At 38.6% G+C, this 23,569-nt stretch overlaps 1 protein-coding gene across 2 annotated transcripts in view; it reads right to left on the bottom strand.

Annotated features, from left to right (window-relative positions):
* Positions 1-23,569, bottom strand: part of cpamd8 (C3 and PZP like alpha-2-macroglobulin domain containing 8) — a 139,367-nt gene that overhangs the window by 94,230 nt on the left and 21,568 nt on the right. The window contains exons 2-10 of one of the 2 annotated variants that reach the window (XM_061977879.1): positions 18,199-18,350; positions 18,089-18,111; positions 15,550-15,715; positions 10,934-10,986; positions 9,726-9,743; positions 9,168-9,222; positions 7,594-7,707; positions 7,430-7,514; positions 3,861-3,969 (exon numbers count right to left, since the gene is read on the bottom strand). In XM_061977879.1, the coding sequence (XP_061833863.1) occupies positions 3,861-3,969; positions 7,430-7,514; positions 7,594-7,707; positions 9,168-9,222; positions 9,726-9,743; positions 10,934-10,986; positions 15,550-15,715; positions 18,089-18,111; positions 18,199-18,350 (775 nt within the window). The remainder of the gene's footprint in view (positions 1-3,860; positions 3,970-7,429; positions 7,515-7,593; positions 7,708-9,167; positions 9,223-9,725; positions 9,744-10,933; positions 10,987-15,549; positions 15,716-18,088; positions 18,112-18,198; positions 18,351-23,569) is intronic. The other variant, XM_061977880.1, reaches the window with a different exon arrangement.

Below are 23,569 nucleotides of genomic sequence, written 5' to 3'. Positions count from 1 at the left end.
AGTTGTTAGTTTCCTTTAATGCCAAACGAACACATACCAATCGTTGGTTAGAAGGCGATCGCCGAATTCGTCCTCGCTTTCTCCCGTGTCGCTGGCTGTCGTGTTGTTTTCGTCGGTTTCGCTTGCATACGGTTCAAACCAATATTGCTCAATAGCTTCAGTTTCTTCTTCAATTTCGTTTTCGCTACCTGCCTCCACACTACAACCATCCGTTTCAATACATGCGTAATCTGTTGAATCGCTAAAGCCGCTGAAATCCGAGTCTGAATCCGAGCTAATGTCGCTATAGCTTGCTGTTCTTTCCGCCATGTTTGTTTGTGTTGGCTTCACTATGTGACGTCACAGGAAAATGGACGGGTGGTTAAAATCAGGCACTTTGAAGCTTTTTTTAGGGATATTGCGTGATGGGTAAAATTTTGAAAAAAACTTCGAAAAATATAATAAGCCACTGGGAACTGATTTTTAATGGTTTTAACAATTCTGAAATTGTGATAATGTTACCCTTTAAAATCAATGCAGAGGTTTATTATATGTAGTATTTTTGGCCACTGTAACATTACGCACAATTTGTAACAATGTTTTTGAATGTAGGAAAATAAAACACTGCACTATGATCAAGATATTATTTGGCGTACAACTAGATGGAGCCCGTGTACCACTAGTGAAAATCACTGGTCATACTGCATAGTTTTATGTAACGTGTGTAATAATAACTGTTATTTCAGTATCTGGAGATATAATTTAAATCCTACATACAGTGGAACCTCAAAGGACAAACAGAATAAGCTTGCATTTTGAAACAATACTTTATCCCAAAGTCCCAAAATGAGTGGGGATGTTGTGCAGGGGCCCGGGCACAGTGGGGTCCTGAGTTTTTGTAAACATTGAATTTTTTCCCCCCTGTAATTTCTGTTAAAACATTATCAAAGTTTACCTTTAATCATTCACTTACACTAACAGTTTGGGACAAGGATGACGTGATTGAAGAAAGATAAACATTTAATAAATCTATCTATGGCAGCATAGGGGAAAATTATGCAAAAGTTTCACTTTTACATCTCATCGCAATTAACTGTGGTGCGTTAAACACCCATGATAAAAGTTTTAAAAACAGAGGGAGACTTAACCCCCAGGAGATGCACAAATACCAATATTATCGCAATAATAACGATGCATCATTGTTATGATGTATTTTACCTACAGATGATAATCTGATGTGTATCAGCTAATCCCTACATTACAATATTATTATTAATGCTTAAACTTCATACTGAATGTAATGGTTTTTGTTAAAAAAATAAAATATTTCTTGTTCTCAAACAAAACCTAATTATTTTGGGAAGTTTATCTAGATATGTTAATCCCATATTTAAAAAGTCAAAACCCAAATTAAAGTTTTACATGTGTTTTAAGAATATGGTTTCAACCAATGCCATGCATTTTGTTTTTTAGTGCATATAAATACAAAGACAATGTGTGTGTGTATGGCGCGGTGACATTGGGTTTAGGGTGGTGACCTTTAGGAATCTTGTGTATAAGGGCCCAGAATTTGGTGCTATGCCCCTGGTGCTTGGCACTGGTTGTGTGCAGCCGGGAGTTTGGGTTTCAGGGTCAAACATAAGACAAAACAAACAACAAAATAAGTTGACCACTGTAAAGCATGTGAAATCCATATATATCAATTTAATAAATAAAATAAAAATTAGGGATGTCCGATAATGGCTTTTTGCCGATATCCGATATTCCGATATTGTCTAACTCTTTAATTAACGATACCGATATCAACCGATATCAACTGATAAATGCAGTTGTGGAATTAACACATTATTATGCCTAATTTGGACAACCAGGTATGGTGAAGATAAGGTACTTTAAAAAAAAAAAGATACCGTATTTTCCGCACTATTAGCCGCACCTAAAAACCACAAATTTACTCAAAAGCTGACAGTGCGGCTTATAACCCGGTGCGCTTTATATATGGATTAATATTAAGATTCATTTTCATAAAGTTTCGGTCTCGCAACTACGGTAAACAGCCGCCATCTTTTTTCCCCGTAGAAGAGGAAGTGCTTTTTCTTCTACGCAAGCAACCGCCAAGGTAAGCACCCGCCCCCATAGAACAGGAAGCGCTTCTTCTTCTACTGTAAGCAACCACCCGCCCGCGTAGAAGAAGAAGAAGCGCGCGGATATTACGTTTCATTTCCTTTGTGTGTTTACATCTGTAAAGACCACAAAATGGCTCCTACTAAGCGACAGGGATCCGGTTCATGAAAAGACGCAATCTCTCCATCCGCACACGGACTACTATTTCACAGCAACTGCCTAAAGACTTTCAAGAAAAGCTGGCTACTTTCCGTGCATATTGTAAAAACAAGATAGCTGAAAAAAAGATCCGGCCAGAGAACATTATCAACATGGACGAGGTTCCACTGACTTTTGATATTCCTGTGAACCGCACTGTGGATACAACGGGAGCACGTACGGTGAATATTCGCACCACAGGGAATGAGAAGTCATCCTTCACTGTGGTTCTAGCTTGCCATGCTAATGGCCAGAAACTTCCACCCATGGTGATATTCAAAAGGAAGACCTTACCAAAAGAGACCTTTCCAGCCGGCGTCATCATAAAAGCTAACTCGAAGGGATGATGGATGAAGAAAAGATGAGCGAGTGGTTAAGGTAAGTTTACGCGAAGAGGCCGGGTGGCTTTTTTCACGCAGCTCCGTCCATGCTGATATACGACTCCATGCGCGCCCACATCACGCTGGTTTTTAATATATTATTAAAGTTTGACTGACCTATCTGACTGTTTTTTTGACATTCCTTTAGCGCAGTTAGATGCGGCTTATAACACGGGGCGGTTTATAGGTGGACAAAGTTTTGAAATATGCCGTTCATTGAAGGCACGGCTTATAACCCAGGGCGCCTTATGGTGCGGAAAATACGGTAAATTAAAAACATTTTCTTGAATAAAAAACAAAGTAAAACAATATAAAAACAGTTACATAGAAACTAGTAATTAAGGAAAATTAGTAAAATTAACTGTTAAAGGTTAGTACTATTAGTGGACCAGCAGCACGCACAATCATGTGTGCTTACGGACTGTATCCCTTGCAGACTGTATTGATATATATTGATATATAATGTAGGAACCAGAATATTAATAACAGAAAAAAACAACCCTTTTGTGTGAATAAGTGTGAATAAGTGTAATTGGGATAGGGAGTTTTTTTGGGTTGGTGCACTAATTGTAAGTGTATCTTGTGTTTTTTATGTTGATTTAATAAAAATAAAAAAATAATAAATAAAAAAACGATACTGATAATAAAAAAACGATACCGATCATTTCCGATATTACATTTTAACGCATTTATAATAAAAATGTTTATTAACAATATTAATTTAACTGTTCAATAACTGTACCCACTAGACAGCCATTGCAGCCAGTCACCCAAGAAGGGTAACCCCACAGTTGCAGTCCTTTCTTAAGTATTCTTCATTTTCTCCATCTGGGTTTTCTTTAGTTTTTCCTTGCCCTAATATGGGTTTAGGTCAGGGGATGTCAATGTGAATTTGTGAAGCCCTTTGAGACGTTTGTGGTTAAGAGGCCAAGCTATATAAATATCTTTTAATTGATTAATTGATTGGTCTGATGATGTAATACAAAGATGGTCATGTCACCTCATGTAAATTCTTGTCAGACAAGTGTAAAAAGAAGTTAAGCATATGTTGGTCATACTCCGAATTGTACAACCCCAACTTTGGAAGTTCCACTGTAAAACAAGAGTTGTGTGATCTTTATTACAACATTTGCATATTAGTGTTAAGTCTCCAAGCAACAGGGTGACAAATAAACTGACCTCCATGGATTTGATCACAGGATGGCCCATCTCATGACGGTAGTAGCCCACTCCATTTACTGTCATGTTCACTGTCAACTTCCCCGACACTGGTTTTCCAAATGTGTACCTGTGGAATATACGTTACACATTTTAACCCAGCAATGGGATTTATGGCTCTTTGGAGGGGTTTGGGATATTGAGGAGCTATTCCTTTCAAAAGACTGGCTTGTATAGTTTATCAAGGAAACAATCACTGGTAGCAGTTATAAGATAAGATGTGGATAAAATAATTACCAATATTACTCTATTGGTGGGAATTATTTGACTACAGTTTTATTTTGTTGCATTTCGCTGTAAACATTCCATAAGGTGGTACCATATTCGTATGCTTTGACAGTGATAACACTATTTTTCTTATATATTCCTCACCTAAAGAACTTTGTAGCACAGAGGCACAGGAAAAAATACACAGATAAGTAAGAATAAAATGTATGAATGCACTGTATATAAAAAGTATAAACAATCCTATTTTTAATAATACAAATGTGAATACAAAATTGTACTACCCTTCCTGGTGTGTGTTTACGCTTGAACTACTTTACATATACACATCAGAACAATGAATCCTGCATGCGCATAAAACAAATTGCTTTAACTCTAAAATTGGTTCTCATTGTTCACGTAAAAGATCTGTTCAAAAGACTTGTTTTGTTTGCAAATGTCACATCTCTAATTTTACCCATTAAAGCAAGAATTACCGTATTTTTCGGACTATAAGTCGCTCCAGAGTATAAATCGCACCGGCCGAAAATGCATGATAAAGAAGGAAAAAAACATATATAAGTCGCACTGGAGTATAAGTCGCATTTTTTGGGCAAATTTATTTGATAAAACCCAACACCAAGAATAGACATTTGAAACGCAATTTAAAATAAATAAAGAATAGTGAACAGGCTGAATAAGTGTACGTTATATGAGGCATAAATAACCAACTGAGAACGCGCCTGGTATGTTAACGTAACATATTATCATTCAAATAACTATAACATATAGAACATGCTATACGTTTACCAAACAATCTGTCACTCCTAATCGCTAAATCCCATGAAATCTTATACGTCTAGTCTCTTACGTGAATGAGCTAAATAATATTATTTGATATTTTACGGTAATGTGTTAATAATTTCACACATAAGTCGCTCCTGAGTATAAGTCGCACCCCCGGCCAAACTATGAAAAAAAAACTGCGACTTATAGTCCGAAAAATACGGTAAGTACAGATGTGTAAAAAAGCAATGTATTGAAGGTAATTGATAACTGAAAGTTTTTGTCCATCTTTGGGAATGAAACAAATATTTTTTAATTGTGTAATGTCTATAACTGATTGCATTGATTCAAATCTCCTGAAGAACAGTTTACTATGTGCATTATTGCCTCCTACAGGACTGGAGTAGAATTATCTCAATTGTTTTCGGCTATGCTCATAATCGATATGCTCGATAACTTGCTGACTTTTTAGGTGACAAGCCTTAACACTGGTGCATTTTATTGACATACTTGACATCCAAACACACAATGCATTTTAATATTATGAGTTTTACATTTTTCAATGTATTTTCAACGCCAGTGATATTGGCTAAAACGGTGCTTTGAATTACCGTATTTTTCGAAGTATAAGTCGCACCGGAGTATAAGTCGCACCTGACGAAAATGCATAATAAAGAAGGAAAAAAAACATATATAAGTCGCACTGGAGACCGGCCAAACTATGAAAAAAACTGCGACTTATAGTCCGAAAAATACGGTAATTTTATTTTCTTGGCCCCTTTCAAACAGACTGTAAGAGACAGAGTTCCTTGCTGTCGCTGTTCTGTCGTGCAGCGTTATGGAATGTAAGAGGATTTTCTGTTTTAGGATCGAGTAAATAGCGGCAGTTTCAAAGGTGCCATATGTGATAATGTGGCCAGAAATGGTACTGCAATCACGATCAAAATTCCGTAGTCTACTCCATCTCTCCATGACTGAGGTTGCCAGATACGAATCCAAATCCTACTCCAAGGAACTTCAAATGGCAATCGACGAGTCCTATGCTGTAGGTTTCTCTTGTTTATGCTTCTTGCAAGATGGTTTACTAAGTAATTATGCCACATTTTACTGATGTCGATTAGCCAAATGTATTTGTAAAGTTACGCAGCAATATTTTCGTTGGGAGTCAGGACAGATTGTTGGCATTACTCTGCTAAAATGTTTAGTTTGACCGCACGGACCACCATCAAAATAATTATATATACTATATTATACATCGCATAGGCCTACTTTGATGGCAAGCCAAGGCCAACAGTAAAATTACCGCCACTTTTCGTCCAGCATAACTCCATATTGCATCCAACCTGACGCACTGCATTGTCTTCCATGTACGCATATCACCATCTTTCAGTGCAGAGTGCAATTCTATGAGCCAACCCACGTTACGCATAAACCACATTACGCATAAGTCGTATAGCTCACGATCATGTCAATACACAAAGTAGAAAATCATTACAAGTAATGCATTATATTGTGCCAAGCAAATACCACTCCTTATGTGCCTGATGCACATACAGTACCAGAAACCACAATTAGCCGTGATAATGTTGGAACGCATTTCCTCAGCATATCAGCATATTGAGAACTAAATAGGCACTGACACTGCCCATATCCACATAGGTTTTATTTGTCGAAAATATATTTTGTCCTGTCAGTTGGATGACACATCGACATACAGGCTAACAGACATATATTTTCCCTGTTAGCCTATATTTACACTAGGAGCTGAGCACCACACACTAAGCATTCGTTGCACAAACATACTAGCTTCGTTAGACAAGATCATAGACTGTATTGGACGATATAATTTACATACGAAATGTCCATTTACATTTATTACAAGTAATAAGAAAACGTAAATGCCTTACTTACCTATCAAGGAGGAAATTAGTAAGTTAGGCGTCAGATGAAAAAATCTTCTCCGCCTTCAATCGTCTCCATCATTCAAAGGCATCCCCCGATACAAATCCTTGTTTTGTTACTGGCTTTGTCATGAATAAGTTGGGAATCGTAACGAGGCCTTTTAGATTTACTAAGGTCTGACATGATTAGTAACTTTACCAGTGGCAGTAGCTAGACAAAGAGGGCGGTGCGTAACTGGCAACCTGGATGTAACACAGTCACAAACTTTTAATTGGTCAAACGGTGGAGGGCGGGGCATCGAAATGAAAACAATAACAAGATTTTGGGACTGTGAATCAAATTTTGAAATAAGCATATCCCAGCTGAACTACCGTTATCAGTTATAAAGGTATTCGAAAAGAACATGATTTATTAATGCCTTTTGACATACCAGGGCCATTTAATGATGACTTGACATGAAATTATTACATAAGGCACCTTTAAACCCAAAACGTATTCCACTTGTTATGCTCCAGCGCCCCCCGCGACCCCGAAGGGAAAAAGCGGTAGAAAATGGATGGATGGATGGATGTTGCAAGCAACTGTTACTGACAAGTATCAAATACATTACACTCGATGCTGATGTTACGATGACTTACCGAGCTTGGACGGTGGCCTGTTCACATGTGTTGAGATCACGGACGTAACGAGGTGGATCGATCACTAACTCAAACTTGGGCATGACTGTGAGAAAAGGCAACGGGATTCATTCATAAAGAGTAGTTGGAATGCTTGGATACTTCAGATAAAAACAGGTTCTCACCATATTTCTGCACTTCAAATGATTTATTATATGTGTGGCCCTGCACCTCCACGAAGATAAACCACTCTCCAAACACTGGCTGGTCCGACAGCGGGAAACTCATGTTGACAATACCTGCATGGAAGAGTAGGGATGATACTCGAAACCGTTTTTCCCGGTTGTTCGATAAGAAAAGAACCGAGTCCTCGGGCTCGAATCCCTTTTCGAGAACCGGTACCCGTTATCGAGACCACTATAGTAAAGAAAAAGAGTTGGTTCTTTATTCGAATCCCTGGGAACGAATCCCGTCCCGACCAGAAATGCCCCGTGTGACATCACAAGAAATGACGTCACGTAGCTCAGTCATTAGGCGCAGATAGCGAAAGCAGGAAAAATAATGGACCGGAAAAAGCGCTCCAAGGTGTAATAAAGTTCAAAACAAAAGGTATAATCCAATGAATAACTTTACTGAGAGATTTGAGCAGGGTACAAACACATGACGAACACTTTTACGACCAACCGGAAACATAGCAACCAGGCTAGCAACGCACCTCCTTTACGGCAGCTATCGCAACGTTCTTAAAGCAACCGCAGCACGTACATATATATATACAACATATATCTCCCTTTTTTAACTTTTGTTTTTCTTTCCTTGTAAACAAAACAAAATCACACTGTATATGTGTTGTCGGTCTAATTATAAATAATGCAGACGAGGCTGAGTTCTTGACGTTTACTTTCACAGCGTGCTCATAACCTCATTTTTAGCTGTCGGGTGGCAACATGCAACAACACTTTTCGGGGCTACCGCGCATGCTCGTCACTCCCGTTGCATGCTGGGTAGTGGAGTTGTTATATTCCCTAGCTCATAACATCACATCTTTCCCCCTATAAAGAAATAATGTTAACTCATTAAAGTGTATTTCTTTTTTTAGTTTTAACTTTTCTTTTTTTTTTAGCATTGTAACCACATTTGCAAACAACTTTGCTCTTCATAGAATTTTAAAGTGCAAAAAATGTCAAAGCATCATAACAAACAGTTATGTCAAATAGCAGCAGAAGTGCACTTTTTGGAGAGCTGTATTATTTTCAGTTTTGTGCCCAAGGGACTGATTTTATTTAACACTATATTATTATTTATACACCTATAGAGATCACAGACACAGGTTGTTTTTGTGTGACTGTATATACTTGTTTTTCTGAAAAATCCCACTTAATATACATTGGGTAACAACAGTCAATGTTTATTTATTTTATTATATTTTTTAGGGGGGGTAACAGTCAATATTTATTTATTTATTAGATTTTATTTTTTTCTTATATAATAAAGTGAGCTTTTGTTAAACCAAATATTGTTTTTTTTTCTTCCATATACAACAACCTATCTGGACTCGATAAGAGAATCGATAAGGAATCGGTTCGATAATAGGCTCGAACTCGATAATTTCTTATCAAACATCACCCCTATGGAAGAGTATTCTGGTTTAGAAAAGAATTACAATGCAAAAGAGGATAACGGAAAGACAAGTCTTGCACTTAAACATTGATGTTGTGTGGAAATGATAGCAAAATATAAAAAAAAAAAAATGGCTCACCACAACAGATAGATTGAAGACCCTTCCACTGCACCATCCTGGATCCCCTTGGATCCTAAAGGACAACATCCATACATCATATATAAGAAATACCTGATTGGTGTGACAGTGCAGCTCTGCTTTTTCTCTCAGAGCATTATCAAAATATTTTCCTGAGGGGAAGGACACATCGGCTCCTAGTAAATGGCAAGCCACAACATTAGGTACACATGCTTGCACAAACTAATAAAATCCAATACAAAAATGCATTTATATATTATATAATATACATACTACTCAGTCTCTGAGTAGTATGTAGAACTGCACTGCATCACACTAAATGTGGCAATCAAAACAAGGCATTATTATCTTCAAGCAGAATGTTTCATATAAGGAGAGGCTGATGCACTTTGTCCATGGGGGAGGTGAAGAGAGTCTATTTCACGGTGCGTGTTTATCCTTGCACTCTTCCAGAGAGCGTCCCTGTTTTCACTCCACAACCCCACCCTCCTCTCGCGTATGATAGGATGCGTGAACCCTGGTGCCAATCCCAGGTTGATCCCACCTAACTCCACTCACCAAAATATACGCCTCAACCTGAAAAAAGTTGGGGAAAAAAAGAAAGAAGAGAGAGAAAAAAAAACAGCCTTTGTAAGCAATGTACTGTACATTTCTATACACCCAGTCACTACTTGTACTGTATTTTTCGGACTATAAGTCGCAGTTTTTTTTCATAGTTTGGCCGGGCTCCAGTGCGATTTATATATGTTTTTTTCCTTCTTTATTAGGCATTTTCGGCAGGTGCGACTTATACTCCGGTGCGACTTATACTCCGAAAAATACGGTAATCGCACTCGACGAAAATACCTAATTTTATAACAATATACTAATAGAATAAAAAGTTATAAGAATACATTTTTTAACTGTAATATGAGAACAAAGCAGTATGAAGACTACAAAGCAGCAATTTATTACTTGAGCAATTGCTGATACTATTATTTTAACCTATTGAAAGTCGACTTTATTCTTATAATTAGAAGAAAAATGACTTTATTCTTGTAAATTTATAAATTATTCACAAGAAAATAAATAGTTGTGAGATTACAAAATTTTTCAAAAAACACTGTAAACAGTTCAATCATGTAATACACAAATACAAAAATATTTTTAAAAAATCGGAAAAATCAGATTTCATTAATTTCATAAAATGAGAACAGTTTTTTCCTTAAAAAAGTAAAACATTTTCCTTTTAGAGAACCGTTTTTAATTTCAAGAAAAATTATTTTATTTATTAACGTCTTGAGTTTACGCCCACACTTGTTTTCTTCAAGGTAAGTATCATGGACTCTAGTAAAACAAAGTCTACTTTTTGAAGAATATATTTTCAACAATATTTTTAGATAGTGGGAAGTAGATACAGTCGTCGCTTATGACCGCAATACATTACTTTCTGTGAAGTAGGAATCGTTAATTGTAAATAGAATAGATACATAAAATAAATGTATTCCAATATATGATTCCGGAGGCTTAGCCAATCAGTGGCCACAATACTGAACAGCACGCTATAATTGGTTTGGTCTCCTTCAGTGGCCAATACTACTGTAGTATTGATATGTTGCTTCACTTAGCTATTTCTATGCTCTGAAATGCTTTATTTAGGGGAAAATGCTTTAAAATAAAGAAAATCAGTGATGTGGTGAAGCTGAAATTTATAAAGCAAAATTTAGCGAGGGACGAATGTAGTTTGGATTAAAATTAAATGGCTGCTTACAAGAAGTGAACAATACCTTGTCGTTAACAGGCCTCAAGTCAGGTGTCACTGTGTAGACATTGATGAGCACTGAGAAAGACACAGAAAAACAAATAATCAAAAATCCTATTAACTGTTTGAATATTTGATATGTTATTTACATATAGTTTGTATTGAGTCACGTGACTTTTGAACGGAAGTAAACAAAGTGGTGCGCCACCAAACCAACATGGCTACATAGTGCAAAATATCTCATTATGCAAGGGGCCTAGATTTTGCCACTAAAAGCAGATACAAGCAACAATTCAAATTATGCAGAGGAATAGATCCCTGTACTTAATCAAAAAAAGATTTGTCGAGTGATATCAAGGATTAGACGTCGGCCGCGTTCTCAGACATATCGAACTACAGTGCCACAGACACCATTCTACACGACTAAACAGATGGAAACTGGAAAGACAATAGTATACAGCAAAGCTGTATACAAGAAGGGCATGAGCAGACTCTTTTTCCTGAGGAAGCTTAGGTCCTTTAATGTGTGCAGCAAGCTATTGGAGTCCTTTTTTCATTCAGTTGTGGCCAGAGCCCTGTACTTTGCAGTGGCTTGTTGGGGGAGCAGCACCAGCAAAAGGGACTTAAACCGGATTGACAAACTGATCAGGAAATCCGGCCAAACCATTGGCACGCAGTTGGAGCCGTTTGTGTCAGTGAGGGACAGGAGGACACTGGACAAACTGCTCGCCATTATGGACAATCCTGGCCACCCACTCCACCAGACAATTGAGGGACAGCGGAGCTCATACTCCAACAGGCTCCTTCAGCTTGGTTCACACAATGTTCGATTCAAGAACTCCTTCATTCCGCACTCCATCCAGCTGTAAAATAACTCGCCATACAGCAATAGATGATATCTGTCTATTACCTGACCGCTTCTATGTTAGTTACCTCTCTTTGTTTATAATGTATATTTTCTGTAATATTGTACATGGTAATTGGGATTTTTTATATACTGTATATATTATATAAACATATAATACAATAATGTAATATATCAGTATATATTATATACCGTATTTTTCGGACTATAAGACGCAGTTTTTTTTCATAGTTTGGCCGGGGGTGCGACTTATACTCAGGAGCGACTTATGTGTGAAATTATTAAAACATTACCGTAAAATATCAAATAATATTATTTAGCTCATTCACGTAAGAGACTAGACGTAGAAGATTTCATGGGATTTAGCGATTAGGAGTGACAGATTGTTTGGTAAACGTATAGCATGTTCTATATGTTATAGTTATTTGAATGACTCTTACCATAATATGTTACGTTAACATACCAGGCACGTTCTCAGTTGGTTATTTATGCCTCATATAACGTACACTTATTCAGCCTGTTCACTATTCTTTATTTATTTTAAATTGCCTTTCAAATGTCTATTCTTGGTGTTGGGTTTTATCAAATAAATTTCCCCCAAAAATGCGACTTATACTCCAGTGCGACTTATATATGTTTTTTCCTTCCTTATTATGCATTTTCGGCAGGTGCGACTTATACTCCGGAGCGACTTATACTCCGAAAAATACTGTACTGTATATAAATGTAAATATTACATATATGTTATATTTTATATTGCTACTATGATACATTTTCAGTCTACTTTATACCTGTATTATCCTTTCCATCCTTTGTAACTGAGCTACTGTGTGGAACAATTCCCCTTGTGGATCAATAAAGTTTGTCTAAGTCTAAACTTGGAAAAGCATGGAGGTCTACAACTTATTTGAGTGTGGCTCGGTGAAGGACATAGATATCAAGACTGTCCCGGATAAATCATGCATCGGTTTTGCTCAGTAAGGTTTCATTTCAGGATTTAACTTGGCGTCTACAGCCATGTTTGTTGCCTTGTTGTTGTTGCACGCGCCGTTACGAGTATGCGTGTTTACGCGTCTTAATCAAAACATAACTATAGATGCCAACATTGCTTATGTGCTGAAAGCTTCATATATGATTGCTGATTTTGGTAAAAGCTTAACTCTTCTAGGTTTTGCTCACATTTGTTTTCTTTTTGTTTAGACTCGCTTTACAAAACACTCGTAGCAAAATGCGTTTTAAAAACTCAGAAACAAGATAAAATACAAAAAATAGCAAGATAATACTTAAATGGGAAATACTTCACGTTAAAAGTATGTCAAACAAATAGATCACTACAAACTTGTGCGTTGTTCGACTCTCCCTTCTTGGACTGAAGTGCGTTCCACTTTTGTCTGTGTCTTTCAGAAAATCTCGACATCTTTCACCCTTCTTTATTACCTCTTGAGGAACTCTGAAGAAACTTTTATCCTTTTCGCGATTTGAACGGTTACAACAGCCAAAAACAATGCAAACAGGGCATTTTTTTTTTCGCTCGCTGGTCAACCACTTCAAGCTTTGCACAGTTAATGAGAGAAAAGTGACGTCAGGTAAATATAACCTATTGTACTGAGCAGCCTGCACAGAGATAAGTGCCGCTGCCTTCCTTAATAGAGCTGGTGAGGCGAACTGCGAGAGTGCGGGGGTGTCAGAAACATCCGTTAAATTATTATCAGCTTATTGTTGACTTAGCCATGTTTTACTGAGCAGCCATGACAGAGAAACGTGTACTTCTCTGTCACTAAAAATTCAAAATCAAAACCACACTTATGAAGATGCTGATTGAGCTGAAGTCTTACAAGATGTAATTGCAGTTTGACCTCTGATGTTTTGTGCTACTTAAAGGGGAACATTATCACCAGACCTATGTAAGCGTCAATATATACCTTGAAGTTGCAGAAAAAAGACCATATATTTTTTTAACCGATTTCCGAACTCTAAATGGGTGAATTTTGGCGAATTAAACGCCTTTCTATTATTCGTCACATCGGGAAGCAATCCGCCATTTTCTCAAACACATTACAAACACCGAGTCAAATCAGCTCTGTTATTTTCCGTTTTTTCGACTGTTTTCCGTACCTTGGAGACATCATGCCTCGTCGGTGTGTTGTCGGAGGGTGTAACAACACGAACAGGGACGGATTCAAGTTGCACCAGTGGCCCAAAGATGCGAAAGTGGCAAGAAATTGGACGTTTGTTCCGCACACTTTACCGACGAAAGCTATGCTACGACAGAGATGGCAAGAATGTGTGGATATCCTGCGACACTCAAAGCAGATGCATTTCCAACGATAAAGTCAAAGAAATCTGCCGCCAGACCCCCATTGAATCTGCCGGAGTGTGTGAGCAATTTAGGGACAAAGGACCTCGGTAGGTAGCACGGCAAGCAATGGCGGCAGTTTGTTGCCGCAGACGAGCGAGCTAAACCCCCTGGATGTCTTGGCTCACACCGTCCCTTATGCCACCGAAGATGATCAAGAGAAGAATATCAACCCTAGCTTCCCTGGCCTGCTGACATCAACTCCAAAACTGGACAGATCAGCTTTCAGGAAAAGAGAGCGGATGAGGGTATGTCTACAGAATATATCAATTGATGAAAACTGGGCTGTCTGCACTCTCAAAGTGCATGTTGTTGCCAAATGTATTTCATATGCTGTAAACCTAGTTCATAGTTGTTTGTTTCCTTTAATGCCGAACAAACACATACCAATCGTTGGTTAGAAGGCGATCGCCAAATTTGTCCTCGCTTTCTCCCGTGTCGCTGGCTGTCGTGTCGTTTTCGTCGGTTTCGCTTGCATAAGGTTCAAACCGATATGGCTCAATAGCTTCAGTTTCTTCTTCAATTTCGTTTTCGCTACCTGCCTCCACACTACAACCATCCGTTTCAATACATGCGTAATCTGTTGAATCGCTTAAGCCGCTGAAATCCGAGTCTGAATCCGAGCTAATGTCGCTATAGCTTGCTGTTCTATGCGCCATGTTTGTTTGTATCGGCATCACTATGTGACGTCACAGGAAAATGGACGGGTGTATATAACGATGGTTAAAATCAGGCACTTTGAAGCTTTTTTTAGGGATATTGCGTGATGGGTAAAATTTTGAAAAAAACTTCGAAAAATAAAATAAGCCACTGGGAACTGATTTTTAATGGTTTTAACCCTTCTGAAATTGTGATAATGTTCCCCTAGCTATTGTGGAGGGGGGCGTGGCCTGCGGACCTGCAGCGAGGCGGGGTGTGCCAGGACCGGCCTCGAAGTCAGCGACAGGTGCGTAGATGGCCCACCTGGGCCTTGTTATCTAATCACCTGTCGCTCTGTAAAAGCAGCAGCCAGGAGGAGGGACGTTGTTGGAGTGGGAGGCAGAGAAAGACACACGTACAGAGACACGCCAGACTGAAAAGTCCAAGAATATATTGCTGGAAAGCAATCCCTACATGGTTGCGTGAGAATAAAAACTGTCTTTATACAAATGAAACGGGCTCGCCTTGAGATGCTTGGTGGTCAGGAGGACCCACTGGAAGAGAGCTTCCACAGCTATGTTCTTTCCTGTGAATTCCGAATTATACGACGACTACTGTGACATTAAACGTTAAGAGGCTCTACTGCATTTACTACTTTAGTCCATGCACTTGACTGCATGTTTTTTTTAATATATTTACAGTGACTGGTTTCTACCCAAAAGGCAAAACAAATTTAAAAACTTAAAAATCGTATTCATGTTGATGAACTGTTGAGGGGAACCTTTGTGTTTGGGTTTGTAGACAGGCTTGTCCGTCTGGATGAACACAGCTGTGCCTTTGCTTTCTACTGTGACGGTGGTGAAGTTGTGGAAGATGTAGCCTCCCTCTGTGAGGTGACGGTTCCCCCACAGCTTCAGGTGGGCCTGGCCTCTCAGTCCAGAGGGAACCTGATGGCACACACACACACACACACACACACACACACACACACACACACACACACACACACACACACACACACACACACACACACACACACACACACACACACACACACACACACACACACACAGGATAAGGGCTGTATTTACTAAGAGCAAATTAGGTCAATTGGGGAAGGATGACATGTTTATTGTAGGTTGTTATGGTGACGCAATCGAACATGACTCTGTGCCGTTTAAACAATGTTTTCATTATTGTGGCTGTGGTTTGCACTGGTGTAGAAGTGCATTTCATACAAACCCCGTTTCCATATGAGTTGGGAAATTGTGTTAGATGTAAATATAAACAGAATACAATGATTTGCAAATCATTTTCAACCCATATTCAGTTGAATATGCTACAAAGACAACATATTTGATGTTCAAACTGATAAACATTTTTTTTTTTTTTTTTTTTTGCAAATAATCATTAACTTTAGAATTTGATGCCAGCAACACGTGACAAAGAAGTTGGGAAAGATGGCAATAAATACTGATAAAGTTGAAGAATGCTCATCAAACACTTATTTGGAACATCCCACAGGTGAACAGGCACATGGGGAACAGGTGGGTGCCATGATTGGGTATAAAAGTAGATTCCATGAAATGCTCAGTCATTCACATACAAGGATGGGGCGAGGGTCACCACTTTGTCAACAAATGCGTGAGCAAATTGTTGAACAGTTTAAGAAAAACCTTTCTCAACCAGCTATTGCAAGGAATTTAGGAATTTCACCATCTATGGTCCGTAATATCATCAAAGGGTTCAGAGAATCTGGAGAAATCACTGCACGTAAGCAGCTAAGCCCGTGACCTTCGATCCCTCAGGCTGTACTGCATCAACAAGCGACATCAGTGTGTAAAGGATATCACCACATGGGCTCAGGAACACTTCAGAAACCCACTGTCAGTAACTACAGTTGGTCGCTACATCTGTAAGTGCAAGTTAAAACTCTCCTATGCAAGGCGAAAACCGTTTATCAACAACACCCAGAAACGCCGTCGGGTTCACTGGGCCTGAGCTCATCTAAGATGGACTGATACAAAGTGGAAAAGTGTTCTGTGGTCTGACGAGTCCACGTTTCAAATTATTTTTGGAGACGTCGTGTTCTCCGGACCAAAGAGGAAAAGAACCATCCGGATTGTTCTAGGCGCAAAGTTGAAAAGCCAGCATCTGTGATGGTATGGGGGTGTATTATTGCCCAAGACATGGGTAACTTACACATCTGTGAAGGCGCCATTAATGCTGAAAGGTACATACAGGTTTTGGAGCAACATATGTTGCCATCCAAGCAACGTTACCATGGACGCCCCTGCTTATTTCAGCAAGACAATGCCAAGCCACGTGTTACATCAACGTGGCTTCATAGTAAAAGAGTGCGGGTACTAGACTGGCCTGCCTGTAGTCCAGACCTGTCTCCCATTGAAAATGTGTGGCGCATTATGAAGCCTAAAATACCACAACGGAGACCCCCGGACTGTTGAACAACTTAAGCTGTACATCAAGCAAGAATGGGAAAGAATTCCAGCTGAGAAGCTTAAAAAAATGTGTCTCCTCAGTTCCCAAACGTTTACTGAGTGTTGTTAAAAGGAAAGGCCATGTAACACATTGGTGAACATGCCCTTTCCCAACTACTTTGGCACGTGTTGCAGCCATGAAATTCTAAGTTAATTATTATTTGCAAAAATATATATAGTTTATGAGTTTGAACATCAAATATCTTGTCTTTGTAGTGCATTCAATTGAATATGGTTTGAAAAGGATTTGCAAATCATTGTATTCCGTTTATATTTACATCCAACACAATTTCCCAACTCATATGGAAACGGGGTTTGTGGTATTGCTACAACCTGCAACAATACATCTGGCAAGCAAAATTTAATAATTCTGTAAAATTCTGTGCCAAATGTATTATTCGGGCTGAAGATGCTACCGAAACACATACTGCACGATAAGAAATTGCCCCGGGTCTTCTGCAGGTGGCGTCAGCAAGCTGATGCAGGCCCGCCCACATTTTGGAGCTAAAAGTGGACGTTCCAAAATGTGTTCAAACTCGTTAGAAAATAAGCTTAAAATCAGTACTGTGTCCATTTTGGGGGAATTTTACCTAGGCTGTAGACATCAATTTTACGTCCATAATTAAGAAATAAGTGCCACTATTAGAGGGGCCTTTTAATGCAAAAATGTTTTATGATCACATGAGTTCAAGCATTAATTTTGACAGCCCTAAATACAACACTAAACTAATTGTAACTTTTGAAGTTAACAGTAAAGTTACAAGGCTATTGCTACAGTGCAGCTTAAACAGGCACTTTGTTTATCTCTGTATGTCAACTCACCTTCAGCTTGATGGTGCCTTTGTCTAAAACACAAAAGAAAAGAGTAGTAGATTAAAATCCAATCCTTACAAATGCATATATTCGTGTGCAATGTGTCAACGGGTACTCGCCGAGCACGGAGCCATGACTGTGCGCCACCGTCTGTCCCTTCACGGAAAGCTGCACCTGCACGCGCGTTTCCGCCTTCGCATTGAAGATGGTCACGCTGATGCTCTCTTCCACTCCCGCCCGAAAGACAGAGGCAGCAGCCACCAAGTAGCCCCTTTGGAGGAGAGACAGAGGGCAGAGATGAGAGTAATGTTCAGATATGCTAATATTCCCATTTTCTGTGAAGTGCTTTATTCAGCGGCAACATTATGTTCACTTACAGTCGTGGTCAAAAGTTTACATACACTTGTAAAGAACATAATGTCATGGCTGTCTTGAGTTTCCAATAATTTCTACAACTCTTATTTTTTGTGATAGAGTGATTGGAGCACATACTTGTTGGTGACAAAAAACATTCATGAAGTTTGGTTCTTTTATGAATTTATTATGGGTCTACTGAAAATGTGACCAAATCTGCTGGGTCAAAAGTATACATACAGCAATGTTAATTTTTGGTTACAGGTTTCACCGAAATAAGGTCCTTTTGGTAGCCATCCACAAGCTCAATTTTTGTTTCATCTGACCACAGAACTTTCCTCCAGAAGGTCTCATCTTTGTCCATGTGATGTCAGATTAAACAAAAATGTAGCTGTTTGGTCACAATACCCAGCAATATGTATGGAGGAGAAAAGGTGAAGCCTTTAATCCAAGGAACACCATTCCTACCGTCAAGCAAGGCGGTGGTAGTATTATGCTCTGGGCCTGTTTTTCTGCCAATGGAACTGGTGCTTTACAGAGAGTAAATGGGACAATGAAAAAGGAGGATTACCTCCAAATTCTTCAGGACAACCTAAAATCATCAGCCCGGAGGTTGGGTCTTGGGCGCAGTTGGGTGTTCCAACAGGACAACGACCCCAAACACACGTCAAAAGTGGTAAAGGAATGGCTAAATCAGGCTAGAATGAAGGTTTTAGAATGGCCTTCCCAAAGTCCTGACTTAAACGTGTGGACAATGCTGAAGAAACAAGTCCATATCAGAAAAGCAACAAATTTAGCTGAACTGCACCAATTTTGTCAAGAGGAGTCGTCAAAAATTCAACCAGAAGCTTGTGGATGGCTACCAAAAGCGCCTTATTGCAGTGAAACTTGCCAAGGAACATGTAAGCAAATATTAACATTGCTGTATGTATACCTTTGACCCAGCAGATTTGGTCACATTTTCAGTAGACCCATAATAAATTCATAAAAACACCAAACTTCATGAATGTTTTTTGTCACCAACAAGTATGTGCTCCAATCACTCTATCACAAAAAATAAGAGTTGTAGAAATGATTGGAAACTCAAGACAGCCATGACAATATGTTCTTTACAAGTGTAAGTAAACTTTTGACCACGACTGTAGATCCCTGCTTTTCGTGGCAATTACATTCCGAGTCCACCTGTGAATAGAAAATACAAGCAAGTAATTGAGATGCCCATACAAATGTTTCATTTTTACACTCCAATAAAGCCTGGATTCTTTGAAGCGCCTCGTTATAGTTGGCTGTCTCGCTCCTACCTCTCCAAAACTTGAAATTTTTGACTTCTCTGATTTGGGATCAACATTTGCAATAATTTGACTGTTGCAGTAATTTGACTAGATTTATCGACATTTATCATACTTGTCTCTTTAAATTATCTTGTCAAAGGAAGCTAATAAGATAAGAAGCGCAATCCAAGGGAAATACCTAAAATATGCCTTACACACTTAAAAAAAAGCCTTTTAAACGATGGAGTCGGCACAAATAAATGATAATAAACGATCCATCCATCCATCCATGCATCAAATTTCTTCCGCTTATCCAAGGTCGGGTCGCGGGGGCGGCAGCCTAAGTAGGGAAACCCAGACTTCCCTCTCCCCAGCCACTTCGTCCAGTTCCTTCAGGGGGATCCTGAGGCGTTCCCAGGCCAGCCGTGTCCTGAGTCTTCCCATAATAAACGATGATGATAAAATGGGTTGTGCAGTATGATGCTGATGAAGATATGGAGGGGGACAGTGCGAAAATTAAATGGCGACTTAAAGGAGACCTGTTATGCAAAACCGACATTTCCTACCTGTTTGTACATTCTTTTGTGCATTTGAGCTCTTCATAGGTCCCAAAAATTTGAAATCAAAACCATGGAGGCAAGGTGAAGATATTGGGTATTCCCTTGTGGATCCTTAAAGTTTGTCTAAGTCTAAAAGTAGCTTCCATGAAATGCTCAGTCATTCACAAGCATTTTTAAGGAGCGCTGTAAGTGGCTGACTCATTGGCGGTCCCGTCTTGTCCCCCTATAACGTATGTCTGCTCTTAGTGGGACTGGGCCGAAAATGAAATTTCAGTTCTTATATGTCTTGTACATGTTAAAGAATGGACAATAATAAAGCATCTTGAATCTTGAATCTTGAAACAAGGATGGGGCAAGGGTCACCACTTTGTGAACAAATACGTGAGCAAATTGTTTAAGAACAACATTTCTCAACCATTTCTCATTTTAAAAAATGTTGCTTTCCTTAATTTGTCTGAACGAGCTGTTTGGAATTTGCCCGTTTGTGTTTTTCCCAAGTACGACATCAGCGGATACCTCCATATATTAAAATTTGAATTCCATCTTGAAATTTAATTATGGCTTACATCCAAAAATGGCGGGAATTTGATAATTAGCAAAAAGTGATTACAGTTGTTCCTCATTAATCGCTTTTAAATTGGTTCCGAATTTCATACTTGGCATATATATATATATATATATATATATATATATATATATATATATTAGGGCTGTGAATCTTTGGGTGTCCCACGATTCAATTCAATATCGATTCTTGGGGTCACGATTCGATTCAAAATCGATTTTTTTTTTTCGATTCAACGCGATTCTCGATTCAAAAACGATATTTTCCCGATTCAAAACGATTCTCTATTCATTCAATACATAGGATTTCAGCAGGATCTACCCCAGTCTGCTGACATGCAAGCAGAGTAGTAGATTTTTGTAAAAAGCTTTTATAATTGTAAAGGACAACGTTTTATCAACTGATTGCAATCATGTACATTTGTTTTAACTATTAAATGAACCAAAAATATGACTTATTTCATCTTTGTTAAAATATTGGACACAGTGTGTTGTCAAGCTTATGAGATGCGATGCAAGTGTAAGCCACTGTGACACTATTGTTATTTTTTATTTTATTTTTATAAATGTCTAATGATAATGTCAATGAGGGATTTTTAATCACTGCTATGTTGAAATTGTAACTAATATTGATACTGTTGTTGATAATATTAATTTTTGTTTCACTACTTTTGGTTTGTTCTGTGTCGTGTTTGTGTCCCTTCTCAATTGCTCTGTTTATTGCAGTTCTGAGTGTTGCTGGGTCGGGTTTGGTTTTGGAATTGGATTGCATTGTTATGGTATTGCTGTGTATTGATTTGTTGGATTGATTAATTTAAAAAAAATAAAAAATAAAAAATACAAATTTAAAAATAATAAAAAATAAAAAATAAATTGATTTTTTAAAAATGAGAATCGATTCTGAATCGCACAACGTGAGAATAGCGATTCGAATTGATTTTTTTCCCACACACTTAATATATATATAAATATATATATATATATATATATATATATATATATATATATATATATATACACAGCCCGGCCCCCAGCCAAACTGTTTTAACCCAATGCGGCCCCCGAGTCAAAAAGTTTGGGGACCCCTGTTTTAGAACTGCTCTGGAAAAACACGTTGGGGGAAGTTTCTCATAGTTTGCGAACAGTGAATTGACAAAAGTTTTGTAACTATAATAATAAACATAGTGTTCCAATAGTATGCCTCACTCTTCTACCATTGATTGATTGATTGAAACTTTTATTAGTAGATTGCACAGTACAGTACATATTCCGTACAATTGACCACTAAATGGTAACACCCGAATAAGTTTTTCAACTTGTTTAAGTCGGGGTCCACGTTAATCAATTCATCCATTGTATAGTATAGGAAGACTTTTTGCCAGAGCTGTTATATATGACCTGTTACTGTATTAATTGTATTAACTTTACAACGTTGATAGAATCTAGTAGAATGTATATTTCTAGTGTTGGGGTCAAAGGCAAGCTTTAGGATAAAACTCAATATTTCACATAAGTGTGTTCAAGTGAACTTGGATAAAGCTCCTAGACCATGGAGAAGTAAAGTACTTGTAGCTTCGCTGCAACATATCATACAGGAAATGTACGTACACATTTCCCCTTCCCCTGACCCGTACAGCCATATGCGCTCTTAGTCAACAACACACAAACATTCTAACACAAAATTGGAGACCCTACTTGCTGATCACTCGTCTAATTCTTTCTTTGGGTGGTCTGTGACACAACCTTGAAATCCGTCTGGGGTGAGGGAAAGGTAAGGACTAAGATCCCACACAGTGGTTTTTGACATTTAATGGAAGGAAAGAGGCCTGTCACTGGGGTCACGGTGCAAAGGTCAGGCTTTGATGCTCATAAACAGTCTGGAAAGTTTTAAAGAAAAATGACTGATTAAAGTATCTGAGACTAGCTGCCATCTGGCACAGGACATTGTAGTTTATGTGGCTCTGGCAATTGAGTGGAGCGCAGTGGGGAGTTTTAATAAGGGGGGGGGGACTCTACCAGGTCCAGCAGATGGCGCCAAGGTTTAAAAATGATTCAATTTTGAGAGGAACATGTTTCAGGATTATATTTTGTGTTTTAGTTTAGAATATTTAACTTAGTAAATCACAATTTGGCTTTGTCTGACTGTGTTCCAGCCGTCTCTCCCTGTCCATTTTTTACATAGTGATACAGAACATAGTGAGCACGACAAAGGTACAGTGACGTGCGGTGAGGTTGATGGCTGGTGAGGCACTGACTTCATCACAGTCAGATTTACAAACATATGAACCCTAAAGAGTATCTTATTCACCATTAGATTGGCAGCAGTTAACGGGTTATGTTTAAAAGCTCATACCAGCATTCTTCCCTGCTTGGCACTCAGCATCAAGGGTTGGAATTGGGGGTTAAATCACCAAAAATTATTCCCGGGCGCGGCGCCGCTGCTGCCCACTGCTCCCCTCACCTCCCAGGGTGTGATCAAGGGATGGGTCAAATGCAGAGGACACATTTCACCACACCTAGTGTGTGTGTGACAATCATTGCTACTTTAACTTAACTTTAACTTTACACATACAAACTGTAGCACACAAAAAATCACATTTAATTAAAAAAACTTTATTATGGTCTTACCTTTACTTATAAGTGCGGGAACAGTGGCGTTCGTGTTGGAGGAGTTGTGAATGAATGAAATATGAAATCCGTACTGCAGTCTGCAGGTGTACCTAATGTTGTGTCCCTGCAGT

The sequence above is a fragment of the Nerophis lumbriciformis genome, linkage group LG18, assembly GCF_033978685.3.
Source record: "Nerophis lumbriciformis linkage group LG18, RoL_Nlum_v2.1, whole genome shotgun sequence".
Classification (NCBI taxonomy): domain Eukaryota; kingdom Metazoa; phylum Chordata; class Actinopteri; order Syngnathiformes; family Syngnathidae; genus Nerophis; species Nerophis lumbriciformis.
This window is presented reverse-complemented; position numbering and strand designations above follow the sequence as displayed.